The sequence below is a fragment of the Suhomyces tanzawaensis genome, assembly GCF_001661415.1.
Source record: "Suhomyces tanzawaensis NRRL Y-17324 unplaced genomic scaffold CANTAscaffold_4, whole genome shotgun sequence".
In the NCBI taxonomy this organism is placed as follows: domain Eukaryota; kingdom Fungi; phylum Ascomycota; class Pichiomycetes; order Serinales; family Debaryomycetaceae; genus Suhomyces; species Suhomyces tanzawaensis.
In genome coordinates, this window is record NW_017963639.1 from 1,146,194 (window position 1) to 1,163,965 (window position 17,772).

The 17,772-nt window shown below is 46.9% G+C and overlaps 7 protein-coding genes across 7 annotated transcripts; 3 read left to right on the forward strand and 4 right to left on the reverse strand.

Annotated features, from left to right (window-relative positions):
* Positions 1–1,427: 1,427 nt before the first annotated feature.
* On the reverse strand, positions 1,428–3,233 carry CANTADRAFT_34827 (uncharacterized protein; the record flags this gene model as incomplete). The annotated part of the gene is made up of 1 exon (XM_020208609.1): positions 1,428–3,233. A coding segment is annotated over one exon (1,806 nt), but the record flags the coding sequence as incomplete, so codon positions are not given.
* Positions 3,234–4,256: 1,023 nt separating this feature from the next.
* Positions 4,257–8,917, forward strand: CANTADRAFT_66658 (uncharacterized protein; the record flags this gene model as incomplete). Its single annotated transcript, XM_020210937.1, has 4 exons — positions 4,257–5,349; positions 5,410–5,950; positions 6,065–6,721; positions 6,923–8,917. The coding sequence occupies exons 1-4, from the start codon at positions 4,634–4,636 to the stop codon at positions 8,915–8,917; spliced, it is 3,909 nt and encodes a 1,302-aa protein (XP_020064491.1). The 5' UTR covers positions 4,257–4,633.
* A 249-nt stretch (positions 8,918–9,166) lies between these two features.
* Positions 9,167–9,874, forward strand: CANTADRAFT_51526 (uncharacterized protein; the record flags this gene model as incomplete). The annotated part of the gene is made up of 1 exon (XM_020209952.1): positions 9,167–9,874. A coding segment is annotated over one exon (708 nt), but the record flags the coding sequence as incomplete, so codon positions are not given.
* An 880-nt stretch (positions 9,875–10,754) lies between these two features.
* Positions 10,755–11,189, forward strand: CANTADRAFT_90459 (cornichon family protein; the record flags this gene model as incomplete). Its single annotated transcript, XM_020211698.1, has 1 exon — positions 10,755–11,189. One exon carries the CDS (start codon positions 10,755–10,757, stop codon positions 11,187–11,189), a length of 435 nt encoding a protein of 144 aa, XP_020064493.1.
* Positions 11,190–11,596: 407 nt separating this feature from the next.
* CANTADRAFT_22115 (uncharacterized protein) lies at positions 11,597–13,196 on the reverse strand (the record flags this gene model as incomplete). The annotated part of the gene is made up of 2 exons (XM_020206783.1): positions 11,597–12,989; positions 13,150–13,196. 2 exons carry the CDS (start codon positions 13,194–13,196, stop codon positions 11,597–11,599), a joined length of 1,440 nt encoding a protein of 479 aa, XP_020064494.1.
* A 723-nt stretch (positions 13,197–13,919) lies between these two features.
* RPS12 (40S ribosomal protein eS12) lies at positions 13,920–14,351 on the reverse strand (the record flags this gene model as incomplete). The annotated part of the gene is made up of 1 exon (XM_020209896.1): positions 13,920–14,351. The coding sequence occupies one exon, from the start codon at positions 14,349–14,351 to the stop codon at positions 13,920–13,922; it is 432 nt and encodes a 143-aa protein (XP_020064495.1).
* An 824-nt stretch (positions 14,352–15,175) lies between these two features.
* Positions 15,176–17,128, reverse strand: CANTADRAFT_51399 (GTPase-activating protein; the record flags this gene model as incomplete). The annotated part of the gene is made up of 2 exons (XM_020209935.1): positions 15,176–15,279; positions 15,319–17,128. The coding sequence occupies 2 exons, from the start codon at positions 17,126–17,128 to the stop codon at positions 15,176–15,178; spliced, it is 1,914 nt and encodes a 637-aa protein (XP_020064496.1).
* Positions 17,129–17,772: the final 644 nt, after the last annotated feature.

The following is a 17,772-nucleotide window of genomic DNA, read 5'->3' on the forward strand; positions in this document are numbered from 1 at the left end:
AGAATGTAGGAGTGGTAAGGGGAGGATAGAGCGCTTAGGAAGATGTGCTAGACGGGAGGAGTGGCGGGGTATGCCACCGTGTTGGTCCCGGTGGTCCTCTTCCTGGTGGTCACTGGTGGTCACTGCTGGTTACTAGTGGACACTGGTGGTCTTTATCCCGTCTCAGAAAACCTAGCCAGAACCTGATGGTGACTCCCCTTTTCCAGTCGATCGCCGTCTAACTGGCCCCTGACAATCTTACCAGCCAAGCCACACCAACCACTCTTGACAGTCCAGACTCCGACGTCTCCAAACGCCCACATGTCATGCCCCTTAAGCCGTGGCTGCGACTCCACACAGAAAGGAATGAAGTGGTAAGAACGCCAGAACAGCAAATTCGCCTAACTTGTTGTCTTTACAGGCTAGATAGCGTAGCTGGCAGGCCCATGGCGTGGTGTTGGTGGCTGTGTGTGGGATACTCTACGAGTTCTCTACGAGAACCAAGTGTGATCCACTAGCTGAAACAGAGAATACCAGTGAAATAACATCCTTCTCTCATGAGCAAGAAGGAGTTGATTCTGATGCATGGCCACGTTTACGTTATCCACTTGGTAGATAGCCGACCCGAGCTACTTCAATGGAATTACTGCGATAGTATGCCTGAACTCCTAATGATTATATAGAATCATGAAACCTACGAAAGGCCATGAAAAGCCTCAAGAATCACTAAACTGTGTTTCATCTAGTACATAAAAGCCATGTAATTACTTAAGCATCATGATGAATTGTGTGACACCCATCATAAGATATGAGTATCCATGAGTATCCATGAATTCTGTCTCACGAAATTAATGCAGATTCTACGAAAGTCAACTACTCGGAAATTGTAGTAAGTATCATGAGCCGTACGATGTTTCATGAAACCCTTGAATAATTATGCCATATCATGAAGAATCCGTAGTTTCATGAACAAGCCCGAAAGTCCTTATTTACGGACAATTCCCGTCAGCTCACGGTAAATAGAACACTTCCGTCTGACCATTGACCATTTCTAAAGCATTCAATACTTGCCATACGCCACGACCAACTCTCTCCTCATTCCTACACCCTACACCCAAAAACGAAGGAACTTTTACCATAACTAGTACCAACGGTATATAGCAACCAATATATATCTGCACCGCAGAACCAAGAATCAATCAATAATCAAATTTGAATACAACACAGAACAAGAATACCGATGCAAAACGAAAAATACTCAATCAACTTTAACGAAAACCTTACCTGACCATCGTGGTGTTTTATTGTGTAATACCTCTAGTATGATAACACCGGCGGAATCACTCCTCCCTATTTTCCGGAGCAGCAAACTTGTCTTCCTTGACTTCCTGCTCGGGTGGGTTGGATGGCTGTGGATGATGATGGGGTGGAGGAGGACCCGGGTGGTGTGGATGGGGAATAAACTGCTGGTATTGCATCTCGGGAATGGGGTAGCCTCCATTGTACAACTGAGGAGGCACCATGAACCCCGAGTTCATGTATTCGGGGTTGATTTCTCCACGTTCGCCTCCAATCGAGAGGTTGTTCATGGCGTTCATCAACTCCTCTTGCTGCCCTCCTATCTGGTGAACGTTGTAGTCATTTCCGTGGGGTGGGCCAGTGTAGAAGCCTGGACCATTTTTTGCCGGTTCTTCACTAGCAGACCCATCAAACGATCCGGAGCGTTCGTTACCAGGACCGTTTTCTTGCTCCAAATACTGGCCAGTTTCGTTCTTGGGAACTCCGTTTCCACGGCTCCCGCTCCCGTACTGCGGACCTCCATGGATTCCCATGTGTGGGCCCAAACCTCCTAGTTGTGGAGCACCAGGAATTGGAGGAGGTGGGTAGCCTCCAGCAGCTGCCACAGCAGCAGCTGCTGCAATGGCACTAGCCGTGTCCATTCCCATCGATAACGCAGCCGCTGCCTGTATTTGTGCTGCCTGTGCCACCTGCTGCTGTTGGTGTTGGAATCTTTTATTATTGATGGAAACTCTTCCCCAGCTCAATCTAACTCTGTTTCCACCAATAATGAACCCCTGCATGGCTGCAATGGCCTCCTCGGCCTCCTCGCGGGTGGAATACTTGATGAAGCCGCAGTTTTTGCCAGGGGGGATTTTTACCTGCTGAATAACTCCAAACGACTGGAAAAGTGTAAAAAGGGTGGCCTCCGATACTTCCGATGACAACCCTCCCACGAACACTGTGGTGTTGTTGGGGTCCGTAAACGGCTGGCCTTGACCATTACCTCCGGGTAATGGCGATTTGATGGAATTTTCGTGGTTTTTATCGACATAGATGTCATTTCTATGAGGAGGAGCCCCGTAGTGGGTGTATGGGGAATTGATCTGGGGAGGATTGGGTGGAAGCGGCCCACGCATGTACATGAGGTCCTGGGAGGACGAGGCATCCATGCCGTGGGAGTAGTAATTTTCGCTAGGGGGGGCCAGGCTGGCGAAACGAGACCTGGTGTTGTTTCTGGGAGTGGCCAAGGCCACCCGTAAGGGCCTTCCTCCAAACCAGACGCCGTTCATCTCGATCAATGCACGCTGCCTCTCGGGCTCATCCGTAAAACGCACGAACCCAAAGCACCTGGACTTACCCAGAACCGGATCGGTCATCACCCGGACCGTTTTGACCGAGGTGGGAAAGTTCTTTTGGAAAAATGCTAGGAGATGGGCCTCAGTGGTAGACGCTGAAAGGTCACCCACAAATAGCGAATACTCGGGAGTCTGCACGATGGGAGCACTCAAGGTAGCTCCACTGGCCCAATTGAGCCTGAAATACTTCTTTTGGTTGTCGGGATTGTTGGGATACTGTTGCTGCGATGGCATGGCGATGTCGGGAAGTAGCTGGCCGTTGAGACCCAACGCCTGCTGGGCATCGTCAAACGTGTCAAACTCCACAAAGCAGTAGCCAGAATGGGCCAAGCCGTGGTAAGTGGCGTCAGGACGCGAGTTCTTGGGCTGGATGATCTTGACGCTGACCTTCTTGTGAAGGATGCGCCACCACAAGTCGGCAATGCCTTTCTCGTCCAACCAAGGGTCCAAATCGCCCATCCAGAGGGTCCGTGGCGGATCCACGGGACCCATGCCGCCTGTGGACTCCTTTTCGGCAGCCACGCTGGACTGCTGGGTTGACACGGGCGGATTGGGGATGGCGAAGCTTGAGAGCAACTCCTGCTCCTGCTGGTGCTGGTGGCTGGCAGTATTGGAGGTGGCACCAGGGTCCACTGGTGGCTGTTTGGGGGCCAAAGCGTTGGACGACGACGATGACACGGGCGTGGCGGCTCCGTGGCGTGCCCCTGGGCTGTGGGAAGTGGACGTGTCGTCTGTGGGGGTGTGTGACCCTCTGGAGGTAGAGAGAAACGACATGGTCAGCTGGCGCTTAGCAGTGCTAACGATGGATGTGCAGACCAAAAGGGGAGAATGCCGCTGGGGATGGGGGCCAAGGACAAGGAGGTGGGGGGGACGAACACGAGGATCGATGGACTACTCAATGGCACGAGGATTGAATATGGTGTGGTCCCGGCACTTGAGGAATGCCTGGTGATCTGTTGGCAGACAGTTTTTTTGTGCGGTTAGGGGGGTGGGCGTCTGGCAGGGCGTGTGGGCAGGGCGAGCGGTGGTGTAGCGGTGGCGGAGTGGTGGGAGAGTGAGGGTGCGTGGGGAGGGGCCTAGCGAGAGACCGTGCGAGGATGCGCTGGCGCAGGGGCAGTTTGGGGGGTTTTTCGGTGGTGCGGGAAAGCTAGACGCGCCGGAGACCCTGGAAATGGTACAGTGGGAAGTTATGTTTAGGCTCTGTAAGGAGCGTAGAGCTATGAATGTGATAGTAGAATCTTTCTCCATAAAAGCTGTCTTCATAATGAAGATACTTGAGAGCCAGATGCTGAACCAGAAATAATGTCTAGTATTCTGGATCGAAAATCTATGGTGTGTTGTTTATAGGTGGTAGTATATGACTAGTATAGATAGAAGGTAGCATTCCTAGAGGTGATTATTCCTAGAGGTGATTATTTCCGGAAGAAGTATTTTCTTTCTAGACAGAGACACATGTAGAGTATCTCTTGAAAATGTACCTTGTATGATTTCTGGGTGCAAATACATGTAGAATATTTGTTGAAATTATATCTGGTATAATTTCTACATGAATTCTAAATTCTAAACTATCCTTTCTAATTTATTATCATCTGTATTGTATAAAATTACCTACAATTAGCACAAAGGCCATCTCGTGGATATTTCGTATTACGGAAACCTAGGGAATCACTGATAATAGCCTACATAGGTTATTCTTAGATTGAGTGTATTCCGAACAATTTATGATCTCTCACTCAATTTCTAATTTATCCTAATTGGGGTGGTAATCTTGGGGTCTATCACCCAACTGGTGAACGCTTCGTCCCGCTGCTATTATCTTATCCTCCCCCACTCCATACATCTCCCTTCTCATAACCCACCCATATGCAGGATTTCAGATGTAAACAAAAACCATTCCATTTGCAGCGACTACCGCCAGAATCCCACGCCCAACAACGCCCACTACCACCACTCTGATTCCCTGACAGTGTGCTGTTTCCGTCCCTCGGCCTCGTTCTCCTCCAGTACGTCCGTTCCCGATGCATCCACACCCGCTGGACTCGTCCTCTGCGCCTTCCTCCACGGCCATGAACATCCACCAGTACATCCAGGCCACGAACTTGAGCGACCACAGTCCTGATTCCACGGCCCAGACGTCTGCTGTCGAGCCTGAAAAGACCCAGGACGCGTCTTTTCACTTTATCAACGAAGGCAATCCTGAACCGTCCCAGGCAGTTTTGGGAGATCAAGACAGTCACCCACCGCAAAGCGACGATCACTCCATACGCCTCAACCAGCAGTTGGAGCATTCCAGCAGCTCCAATGACGCCAGCTTGCGTGCCGAGGCAGAGATCCTAGCCCAGAAATCACCTGAAAAGATCATCCAAGAGTCCGCGTACCAGAAGAAGCTTAAGTATCGCCCCAACGTTGAGTTTCAGGCTGGTGCCGAAAACAAGTCCTACCCCACCCAGTCAGAGCCTGGCTCGCCACTTCAATCCATTCCCAACACCTTCAAGTACAAGTCACATCCCAATGCCAGAACAAAGTCTTTCATCGGAGCATCTGCCAACGAATCATTGATCCAAGAAAGCCCCGAGCTCTTGCCTGTGGAACACGAGAAAGAAGACTATACGCCCCCAATCAGAACGTCTACCATCAGGGACAACCCAGTACCGCCTCCAATCACCGCTGCCGACTTCAACACCACCCCCGATTGGATGCCCACAGAATTGGCTGATAAGTGGGAGCCCCCAGCGTCCATAGATGAAAACAATCAAAATGCAATCATTGATCCGGATTTTAACTCCTCGGTGAGAATCACCAAAAAGAAAGATCAAGCGCCTGAAGCACCAATTGAAGACTTGGGATTGGATTTTGCTTCTGGAAACACGATGATTCACAACTCCGATTACAAAACATCTGAAACGCCAATGTGGAAGAAAGCTACCAAAGAGTACGAAATCCATAAACAATCCCAGCCAAATTTGCAAAACATCTTTACTTCTATGGATTCACACGAAAGGATTGACGTAAAAGATAGTCATCTTTCCAACAAGAATGCCCACCACTCCATTTCATCTACCCTATCTACACCCATGGCTACCATGTCGCAGCATAATAGTTTACCTCGCAACCACAACAACGAAGAACTTAAAGAGGTTCAAAACATTTTGGAACAAGAATCTAGACTGTCATACAAATTTCCAGGAAACCCCGAATCCCCACTCAAACTATTTCATGATGACTATAATACATACACTAAGGATAAACTCAACGGTCTACTACAAAGGATGAACAACAAGTCCAACTTGCAAACACCTATTCAATTGGACACAATTAATGAAGATAATGATAGAGTTGCGACAGATAGCTTGCTTCACAAATCGAATGCAATTCATGAGGATGGGCCTTCTTCAACCCCAAATGAAAAATTTCAACATCAGCAAATATCACCTCAAGAATCTATTCAGCCAAAATTGAACATCAAAAATTTCACCAAAACTGGCTCTTATACTGAGCAACAGTTTTTACAGAATGCTAATAATGTTTTCAATAATATCCAGAAAAGGGGATTTATGGGAAAGTTTGAGAATACTGCCAGATCAATTTCCAACTCTCACACCACTGCTACATCCACTCCTAAAAACTTCAAAGCAGTGAACCGTGAAGAATTACAGGATGACGCATACTCATCATTCACCTCTGCCTTTGGTGAAAGCTCTGAAAGTAACATCCACCAGTACAATACAGATGATGGTATCAATGGTACTGATGGTGCAGTAAATGAGTATACCTCCTTCGATCATAGCAACAAGAATTCCAACAACCGCAATGTCGATGAAACCATAGACTATCTTCCACGGTTGCCGTCTATGAATTTAGCATCCAGAAATCAAAAGAACCATACATATAATGATAGCTCTTACACTTTTGATGAATTTTCAGATGATAATGAAAAACCGGAACCTATCCAGAATTTTGATTCCTTGTCAACTAAAAACAATTTCAATAATAATCCTGTGTATGAAAGTTCAGAGGTTCACCCTTCTAAGCGTCATATCGAAGATACAATCAGCCATCAGCCATCCATCCTCCAGAACTCCACTAATATTATCGAAACGCATGATGTTGAAAGACAGGATATTCATAATAGAGTTGCTGAATTGGAAAAAATTATACAAGACTTGGGATCCGGTAAGTTAATGGAAGAAATACAAAATTTGGCCCTTGAGAATGCAATCTTAAAGGAGGAGATCAATGGTCAAAGACATGTAAAGAAGGCTGACACTAGTGACTACTCAATTGATTCAATTGATTTTACTCAAGAGGATTATGATAAAATGCAAAATTTTATTAAGTGGAAAAGAGCTTCTCAGCTCAAGTTGCTGCAATCTCCAAAACCACCAAATAGCATCATCAAAGATAAGAACGTCTATGATCAGTCAATTTTGAAAGGAAGAGTAAAACCCGGAATTGATCTACCAGTTGCATATGAAAATATGGTCCTAGATGTGAAAAATCAAAGGTGGATCGCGAATGATGATAAGGAAAACTTCAGAGGAAGCTTAGACTCTATCGAAGATCTAGTTTCCCGTACCGAGGAACAAGATTTTGAGGATTCCAAATCTTTCAAACACGAGGGAAAATTGAAATCCAGAGCATCACTGAGTGGAAGAAGAGGAAATAGCAAATTGGAAGTCTCCTTCCATTTGCCCCATCTGGATTTTGACAGAGTTACTGATAAGAGTCCACTATCAGATGATGTGACGCAGGTCTCACAATTAGACGACATTACCTTTACACAGACTCAAAAGAAGTTGGTATCAGTCGTCACCGAAATTCTCTCATCAGGGGACACTTTTGATGATATTTCGTGGAATGAGGTGAGTGAAATCAACCTAAGTGAGCATCAATTGGATAGCATCAAGGATCTCAACAAGTTCTTGCCAAAACTCAAAAAGGTTGATTTGTCGGGTAATGAGATAAAATATTTGGATGGATTGCCCAAATCAATTCATAGCTTGAATATTTCATCCAACAACATTGAAAACATCACTTCATTTTATCAATATCGTGATTTACAGAGATTGGATGTATCATCTAATAGGATGTTGAATTTGACAAACTTTGGCAAGAATATTCACCTCACTCACTTGAATGTTGCAAACAACAAATTGACTTCTTTAGATGGAGTTAGCAACCTTGTAAATTTGGCAAAGTTAAATGTTTCCCAAAACTCTTTAAAGGGGCATATTGACTTCACAAAAGTGGGGTTACACAATCTTCAAGAGCTCAACATGTCAGAGAATAGAATTGAGTCATTGGATGGATTAGAGAACTTGCTATCCTTAAGGATATTGAATCTAAATGAAAATGAGTTAATCCAGGTTTCGTGTAAAGGAAAGCATGAACACTTGAAGAAATTACTATTGAAGTTCAATAGTTTAAGTGAGCTTGATTTGAACCCATACCCTCATTTAAGAGTATTGAGGTTGGATGGAAATAGCTTAGAACTGATTACCGATATTAAAAAATTGAGATATCTCGAGGAAATCTCTTGCAAGTCACAGAATAGCCCCACGGTACTCAAGCAATTATTTACAGGTTCAAGTGAAGTACACGTGCTTGACTTATCTGGTAACTCGAACTTCAACTTGTTCCACCCAACCACAGTGGGAAAGCAGTTGAGATCAAGTCCATTTTTAAATGTGAATCGGTTGGTTCTTTCAGCAATGAACTTAACGAAAATTCCTGACACGATGGCTGATTTATTTCCTAATGTGAGGGAGCTCAACTTAAATTTCAACAAGCTTAAGAACATTGTGGGTTTGTCAAAGTTCCAGTACTTGAAAAAGCTTTACATGGTGAGTAATAATATTAACAAAACTGAGATTCTTGTCACAGGTCTAATCGGATCTCGCAGATCTCTCAAAGTATTGGATTTGAGACTTAACCCTTGCAATATTGAGCTATATCCATATGTGTTCAACCCCCAAGAATTGGAGTATGCCAATTTGCACAGCACTGACAACATTAGTCCCATTCAATTGGAGACATTGGATGATATTGAAAGTTTTGCAATCCATTATCAATCCCTTAGCAAAGGCGTAGATGATTGGACCGAAAGAGACACCAAGTTCATTAATAAATTGACCCATGAATCCAACAGCAAGGTGAGACAGAGATTGAACTACGAGACTCTCCTAATCAATTTTTTCAAGAGCTTGGTGAGATTGGATGGGGGTCTTATCAATAAAGAGAAGAGAATCATGTTCAGCAGAAGATTGCTTACAGAAAATAACTCCCACCTTCATTCTGCTTGAATTCACATATTGCAAATCAAGAACAAAACGACCACCAGGAGAAGGGATCTGCAAGGACTTGCCAATGGCCAAGGGAATACTAACACCTTTGCCTCAACCAAAGTTCGCAGCACCTCGTCGCGGATCGCCCAGACCTCTTTAGCGGGTGCTGCATGGGGAATAATTTTCCGTCCCCACTTCCACCCGCACTCAATCTGTGTACTATATATTTCCCCAGATCAACCATAGTTTCCAGCACCAAACTTTTCCATCATGATCTCAACCCGTGTTAGTCTCCAATGGAACGATGATGCTCCAGAAGAATTGACCAGTACCATGGCCATGACCTCCCGCAACAACCACTTCGTTGATCTCAGAGTTTACAAGAAGAACTACCCATACCACCCACAACAGCCAGAACCATTCATTGAAGATGTGTTCCAATGGGTGATGTGTGGTATCGAGCACCCAATCGAAGGCACTGGCAAGATCAAGTTTGTGACCACCATCGACTCCAGCTCCATTGCTCCAGCCATCAAGCTGGGTGGCCCAGTGGTTCCTGGTCCTCCAGATATCGGAGACTTCAGCGACATCGAAGGCAGTCTTGACAGAAAGGAAGTCGGTGAGATGATGAGCCCAGACACCGGCAAATTGGAGTCTTATGTCGAGATCTGGAGATCGCTCGACGCCGAAAACCACACTCCTGAGACCGAAGTCAGAGAGGGTGCCAACAAGGACGACGTGGAGTGCAAGGTGTTGGAGGTGGTGGAAGACGAGACCTACCACGGCAAGCTTATCCAATTGGGCAACTGGCTCCAGGGTATTGTGCACAACAAGAAGAACAACGATCTTCACGTCATCAGAGCCTTCAAGGAGGCCGATGGATGGAGAGAGATGATCGGGTATGGAAACACCGAGTTCTTCCCCTTGGACTCCGAGCTCAAGAGAGCTGAGGTCGAGTGGAAGAGAATCGAATAGAGCCGAGTTACGGAATAAATCAACAACTGATAGACACTAGTGTAGCGACGAAGCGGTGCTTCCTCATTTAGAGCGATCTACCGATCGCTAGGTGCATGAAATAAGTCATCGAGCGCCATGATAATTACCACAAATCCCCTAGCGATAGGCTCGCTAGCAGGACGACCGCACCGCACCAGCCACCACGAGGCGGCACCGCAACGGGACCGCCCCCGTACAGTCGCATGCCATCAGGAGCCACAAATGTATCCCCCAAAACACCGCTACAAAAAGGCCATGTCTTAGCCGATCGTTCCTACCTACAGCTCACCGCTTCCATACCGGTATATCTCCGTACTGGATCACTAGCTGGGGCTTATCGGCCTCGTTTTGTCGCTAGATTCGTAGCTTCCCTGGCGCTCTCCCTAGCTCCCACACCCACTATCGCGCCAACCAGATCGTTAAAAATTTGTCGTATTTGGCGGGCGAAACTAAATTTTATCTATACCTTATCACGATGTCTGGAGAGAGTTTGTAAGTACTAAGCGAAAGAAGAGGGCACCAGCCAGGGTCCCGTGGCCACCTGCAATGCGCCAATTTGGGCCTCTCAGAACGTCCAGGAATCCCACCAAACAGCCTGCCAGGGCTGCCACACGGAGCAAGGAGATTAGTCCAGCATCCACACCACCATCGATACGCCAAATCCAACGTCACCACTACAACAGTACTGCCGGCTGCTTCTAGTGCCCTTGCAACGGCCAGCTGTGCTGGCAAATCGCTGTTTGGCAGGTATGGAGCCCATTGGTGTTTCATGATAGCGGCCTATCACTAAGTCCAACCCTGAACCAACCCCGAACTACGACTATCTAACCCCTGGCACTGCGCTATCTACCCTGGATGTATGAGCTCCTCTGGCTCCACGTTCCCACTAACGTCTAGGTTATTTATTTTGGCAGTTGTTGTCAATGCCATCAACTTGTTTTCACAAGTGTTTTTCACCATCATGTACTCGGACTTGGAGTGTGACTACATCAACCCAATCGAGTTGTGCAACAAGTTGAACCCATGGTTCATTCCTGAGGCTGGCTTGCACGGTGTCCTCACCGTTTTGTTCTTGGTCAACGGCTACTGGTTCCCATTCTTGATCAACGCTCCATTGTTCGCCTACAACGTCAACAAGTTCTTGAACAAGAACCACTTGTTGGACGCCACTGAGATCTTCAGAACCTTGTCCAAGCACAAGAAGGAATCGTTCATCAAGTTAGGTTTCCACTTGTTAATGTTCTTCTTCTACTTGTACAGAATGATCATGGCCTTGGTTGCTGACGACAGCTAAGCGGAGGGCTCCAGACACTACAGTGCCCCGCTTGACTTTAATATTGTCCGGTTGATTTCTCTGTCTTGTATTCTTTACTAATATACATCTGAAACAAAAACTTGAATTATGGACGATACAATGTCCACTAGCTAATGTTTGATTTACTGATTGACTCAGATGTGAACTAATGAAGGATCGGTCGATTCAGTTTTCGGATGGTCTCCAGAGTAGTAGTACGGTTGTAATGGTACATGCAGATGTAATCGTGATGTATCTAACTTATTAATCGATTCACCTGGTTCTCTTATTTGGTCCAAATTACATATTAATACCTTCAACAAGATTGGCTTAGGATAGTGTAATGGGTTCTTTCCCATCTTTTCTACCACTGTCATCAATTTTCTTAATATCCAACATTAATCCTTTCAGCGAGACAGATTTGGTACCATATTGTCCACACACTGTAGTTTCTCATTCACAACCATTAGCTTGTCGTAAATCCCCGAGACAGGGTTTACCACCCTCCTCAACTCCCTCAAATCGTTGTGCACGGATTCGCTCAATCTTGGCTCTGAGGAGGTGTCAAACGTTTTCAACACTTCAAGCTGTGCATTGATAGTTTTATTCTCTTCAAATTTCCTCTTCTTATTATTGTACTCCTGTCTGACTTTATTCAAGTCGTTTCCCACTTCATTGTGTTTCTTCTTCAACTCGTATATGCTATTTCTGACCTCGTTTTTCAACCGCTGACAACTGGCTATCTTCTGGGATATCTCATTGATGCTTGCATGTGCATCCATCAACCTATCCAAATGATGGTTAACATGTAATTTGAATGTGTCCTGTAAAATGAGCTCCTTTCCAGTAGCTGGTTTGTTGCTGGGTGTAAATTCCTGTACCAAGTGCTTCAACACATCCAAGGTGTGGACCTTTGTTCGTTTATCACGATCTTTGTAGGTGGTTAGTCTTTCGATATCCACCACGAGTGGCTTTTGAGCTTCTCCTCTCTTCTTCTTGGACAACGGCACTGGTGGATTGGAAGGGGTAAGAGGAGCTTGCACCCTTGATCGGAGTCTGGGTGATTGACGAACAGGAACATCCTTGGCTAATGCTCTTTGACGTTTCTGGACGTTGGACCGTATCCGACTGACTTTGGAGGCTGGAGACTCGGGGGCTGGAGACTCAGAAGCAGTGGGAAGTGGAATTTCAGCCGGGGAATTTGGTTCTTGTGGGGTTGAATCTGGAGAATGTACGGAGTTTAGTGGTGATTGAGGATCAGTTGAGACTTGTTTGGAGGGTCCAGGTGGTGATTCAAGCTTCATCTTGAGCTTGGATGTTCGGAGCCTTTTGAGGACCAATGACTTCGTGAATTGGACACTGTTGCCCTCGTCCGGTCGTATCTTGACTCTGGGTGAGGACTCGTTGATCTTTCTTGGACGGCCCCTATTGGATTTCTGCTTTTTTGGGCGTCCTGGCTTTCGTTTGGGGGGTTCAGTAGACCCTGGAACCGCCAAGTTGCTGGAATCGTTATCTGGATAGTCTATTTCGTCGTTGGTGATGGCGTGGTTGATCTGGCTTGCTGGTGTGATGTAGCCTTCATTGGAATCGGCTGAGTCTAGGACTTTCCTCAAAGTTGCAGGTTTGATGTTGGCCAGTGACTCTGCCAATGGTATTCCTCTGGAAAGCGAGGCTCTTCCACGTAGCCGGGGTAGGTTCTCAAGATCATCATTATTGATGAGGGCCGATTGGAGGTTTTTCAAGCTGGACTTTCTCCTCTTGGAGATGATTTGGAACTCGTTGACCTGTACATTTCTCAGTCTGGCGTTAGTATGATCGAAAGAGGGACGGAACGTCCCAAAGAGAGTTCAGATGCCAGTCATGTAAACTGTGACAGGCACAAAATAGCACGAATTTGACGTTTTTGGCCCAGAAAAAGCACCCTGTGTCTAATGCACCCCTCCCAGTAGATACTACGTACCCTGAGCCACGGATTCTGGCTTCCTTTCGTAGGTGTCTGTCAGACATGATGTCTGTTGTTGTTGTGGATGTTACGCGCATTGCAGCCAGTTCTGGGGCGCGAACTTGTCGCTACTGGTCGTGCTAGTGGGGGCGTTAGCGAGAACTCCCGCTAGAACACGCACTCTACGCTCCAAATCTGTCACTAGAAACCCATGTAAAAATGTTTCTCTCACTAATTAGTGGGCGAGTGCAAGCTGCTCGTGCTAACTCTTCGTGCTAACTCCTACGATTTCTGAGTGCGGACTACGGTATTACAGGCAGAATTCATAGACATGGAGAAGATATAGGAATTGCAGCTGTAGGTTAAGCAATAACGGATGGAATGTGTTTGCTCTTGCTCACGGTTCTAGGATTGGAGATTTTAACATCAGCCGAATTGGAAACAGCACAATTGTACAATTATATTAAAGAATTAGTAGATACAATGACTATGATGATAGTTCATTAACTTCAATGGGCTAAAATATGAAGATAAAATTCATTTTAACATGGACCAGAGCCATCATCCACTAGCTGTAACTCTTCATCGTTCTCTGATACGCCGTTGCACCCAGATTAATTAAATGAGAATATCGTGCAATTTGCACTAGTGGTTATGCACTTTTCCATCAGCTTCTCCCACTATGAAACCCAGACTCGGTCACATCTACATCCTACATGCCCGAAGGCCAGTGAACTAATAGCATTATATTAATATACAGTACTACCATCCCTTGATAAGCCGTAGACTTATTGTTGGGAGAAGTGTTCCAACAAAATGTTTCTTTCGTCAGAGTCAGCACCCCAGTTCTTGACAACAACACAAGAAGCACCAACGACCTTTCTGGCGTTACCTTCTCTGTCCAATTGACAAAGACCAGCCCATTCACCCAACAACTTGGCGTCAGAGACCTTGATCAATGGGATCTTCTCTTCTGGCTCGTTACACAAAGCTTCAACCAACTTGATGATGGATTCTTCGGTGACGGAGTCACACAAGACACACAATTGGGCTTCTCTTCTGGACAAAGCCTTGGAGGCTTCTCTCAAACCTCTGGCCAAACCGTCGTGAACCAAAGAGGTTCTCAAGACAACCTTTAAGGCGTCTTCGATGGTGATGGAACCGGATTCTTGTTCAACGGCAACTTCTTCGATGATTTGTTCTTGTTCAACGTCAGACATTTTGTAGTAGTATAGACTTCTTCGACAGTGGATCTGCTCAGTACCGAAATAAAAGTAGTAGGAACAAGTTGTGAAATGTTGTCGCAGGCGATGGTGGGAGTGAAAATTTCGCGGCCACAAAACCGCTAGGGCTGGAGCCCTGGATGTTGGGCGGTGAGTGTTTGGCACGTGACATGGCTGCGAAACACCACAAGGCAGGACCTTGATGGTGTGTCGTTCCACGAATGTCCGATGATGGTTATTGGAGTCGACTGCTGGTAGGAGAGAATTAAAATAGCACGTGGTGTCCTTTGGTACATTTTTATCGGATTGCATTCGGTGGTTTTATGTTCCATTATTCCCCACTGGTGCACCTAATCAGAGTAAGCAGAAAGCTTTTGCAACCCGTGTGCTTAATAACCGGACAAAGGGATATCCCAAGAGTTAGCAATCGCTACGGTCTAGGGGGAAGATGCATGTTTCATAAGCGGGTGAAAACATCTGGGATGATACAATTTATATAATTCGTAGCTTGAAACGGCCAGGAAATTTACCGAATAGAAGATTCGATCAACTGATTATTAATAGTGGTAAATAATTACACTTGAAAATTAATAGTGGTGGATTTCTGGAGGTAGCATCGAGAAGTGTTTACCCCACCTTTCCATGGCCATTCAAAATTCAGTGCAAACTCACTCTAGCCACCAACAACCTACACCATTCTAATTAAATATCTTCGCGTTGCGATATAAATACTAGTAAATTAGCTAGAATTAAAGACAAACACCTTACCCATTAAACCAAAGCCAAAACAGTCAAAATCAAACACCGTTTATGGCTCTGCATCACAACTCCATCTCATCAGCGCCAAATGGTTTATGTCCGTCGTCGCTATCATCATCGATTGCGTTTTCGTTGTCTAAACTCATGTCGTGGTCGTCGTTGACAACTGTAGGTCTGGAAGAAGGACCGCCGCCAACAACACCACCAATGGCGCCGGTAGAAGGCTTATGTGCCTGGACGGTTGCATAGGATTGATCCTCTTCGCCATCTTCGTCTTCAAAGTCAACGTCAAAGAAATCATCATCGGTTCCTGTAATTCTTTGATAAATTAATTTGGCCTCACTGATGATCCCGTCGTAGCTGATTTCAGAAGAAGGCATGTTAGAGAATACTATATCGTTTGCTGCGTCGGCAAGGTTCTTCAAGACAACGTTCTGGTTGGTTTCGTCGGGATGGAATACATTGGATAAATCTGGTTTGATGTATGTCTTCTGAACATATCCCAATTTACAGACAACATCAAGAGTCTCCTTTGGAACAAAATTTTGCAAGGATTCACCCAACTTGAAGGAGTTGGCTACCACAGGGTTACCACGAGCATTGACCACAAAGTCGGTGTCATCTAACACATCATCAAGATCGGAAGACGACGATTCCCTCAAAAGAGCGGATTCCATCTTTTCGTAGGCAGCCTCCAAGTCGGTCTTGGCACGGTTAAGGTCTGGTTCGGTGGAGTGACTGAACCAGATGGATTGGCCTTCAGGACAAACTCCCGAGCCGCCATTTTGAATGATGACTTGAACTGTGTGGATGTTATCGGTGGGCAAGGAGTGTGGTGGAAAAACAACCACCGCGGAAGATTCTTGGTCGGACATCCACTCCTTACAATCTCTTCTGACCACTGTTATAAGTCTAGTGATGTTGTAAACGGGCAAGTTGTCTGTGATTTCGGAGTAGCCGGACTGTAAGAATTTTGGCACTTGGGTGGGGGATATGATAATCTTCTCGTTTATCTTGACTCTGCTTCCATCGTCAAACTTGGCAGTCTTCAGCTCTGGGTCGTAGTCGGTCAATGTCGTGTTCAATTTATAAGTTGTACCAGCAACTGCAGCACTGCGGCAGAATCCTTGGGAGATTTCGCCTGGGCCACCATATTTCGACACCATGACGGGGAAATTGCCATAGACATCAAAGGACCCGAGGAAACGCTTGATTTTGGCCAAGGCCTCGGGGGTTTTGGTGTCTTCCTTGATACACAAGCCCAAGGAGTAGACCAACTCGTTGACCTGGGGAGGCTCCAAGTTGAACCTGGTCGTCAAGAACTGCTTTATGGGGGTAGTGGCGTTGTCGGAAATGACCTTCTTCTTGTCGGGGTCGCTGTTGTCCTGGAGGATGAACTTGAGGAACTTCATCAAGTACCTCTTGGTGAGTAGGCTCAAGGACTTATCAGTGAAGATGTCCTCCTTGGTGGTGGACGAGGTGACGCGCTTGTTGAAGTCGTCGTTCTCGAACACGTGGAAGTTGGAGATGCTCTGGAACTCCAAGTACTTGTAGACCCGCGAGCTGATGAGGAGAGTCAAGAGGTCTGAGCGGCAGAACATGAGCTTTGGCGACAAGTCAATGCCGTAGTCCTTGCTGTTGAACTTGTTGGTGGTCTTGCCGCCTGGGATGTAGATCTGGGCGTCCTGGAAGTGGGGAATACGTCCCAGGTTGACCTCCATACACCACTTCTTCAATTGTTCGATTGTCAAGGTGGAAGACGAGTCACCATAGTAACTCTTGGTGTCGATGTGCAACACAGACAGGCCCTGCCACGATAACGCAGCGGCAAGGATGCTCTCGACGAGTCCTGTGCCCATGATCAACACGTCACACTGGTCGATCTTGAGACTGTGGTCCTGGGGCTTCTCCAACCCGGCCAAGTGGGGAATCACGGGAGGCGTGTACGACACCGACGGTCTGCGTTCCGCCATGGACTTGCGTCTTTCCGTTCTGGTGTTATTGTAGGGAGGCATGGCCAGAAAGTACCGGGGAAGAATTCCTGGAGAACAAGTGGAGGTGGCGACTGGGTGGTGCTAGGCGAGTGGCGATTGCGGGAGGTGGAAGGCGGCGCTGTGAGGGTTGGGCCGACTGACTGGTGGGTGCACTATGGGACGACTTGATGCACTGGGGAAGAAAGACTCAATCAGTTCTTGCTCATTTGGCTGGCGCCAGTGGATGGTTTTCGTTTTTTTCTCGGTGATTACGCTGCTAGATTAGGTAATGGGAGAGCGCCAGAACGATCAGGGTGGAGGTGGTGGCAGTGGTGCAAGTGGTGGTGGGTGGTGGGGAAAACCCAGCGGGAATAGCGGGTTTGGAGGTGGTGGTGGGGAAAACCCAGCGGAAATACCGGGTTTGGCGGTTTGACAGGCGCTGGCCCTCGTGCCAGTGGCTCTCCTCCGGAAGACCCACGCGGTTCGCAGCCGATCAGCAGTCACCGCGGGGCAGGTGATTCAGACAGGGTGCTGGATCTCGGGGCGTCACGTGGCGTTTACGAGGGAGGAGAGGGCAGGAGGTGAGAGGAGACGGGAGGAGACGGGAGGAGAAGCTGGCCCGGGAGGAGAAGAAACCTCCGTGCTGCTGCCTGACGGTAGTGGGGCCCGTGGGGCTGGATGTGGCC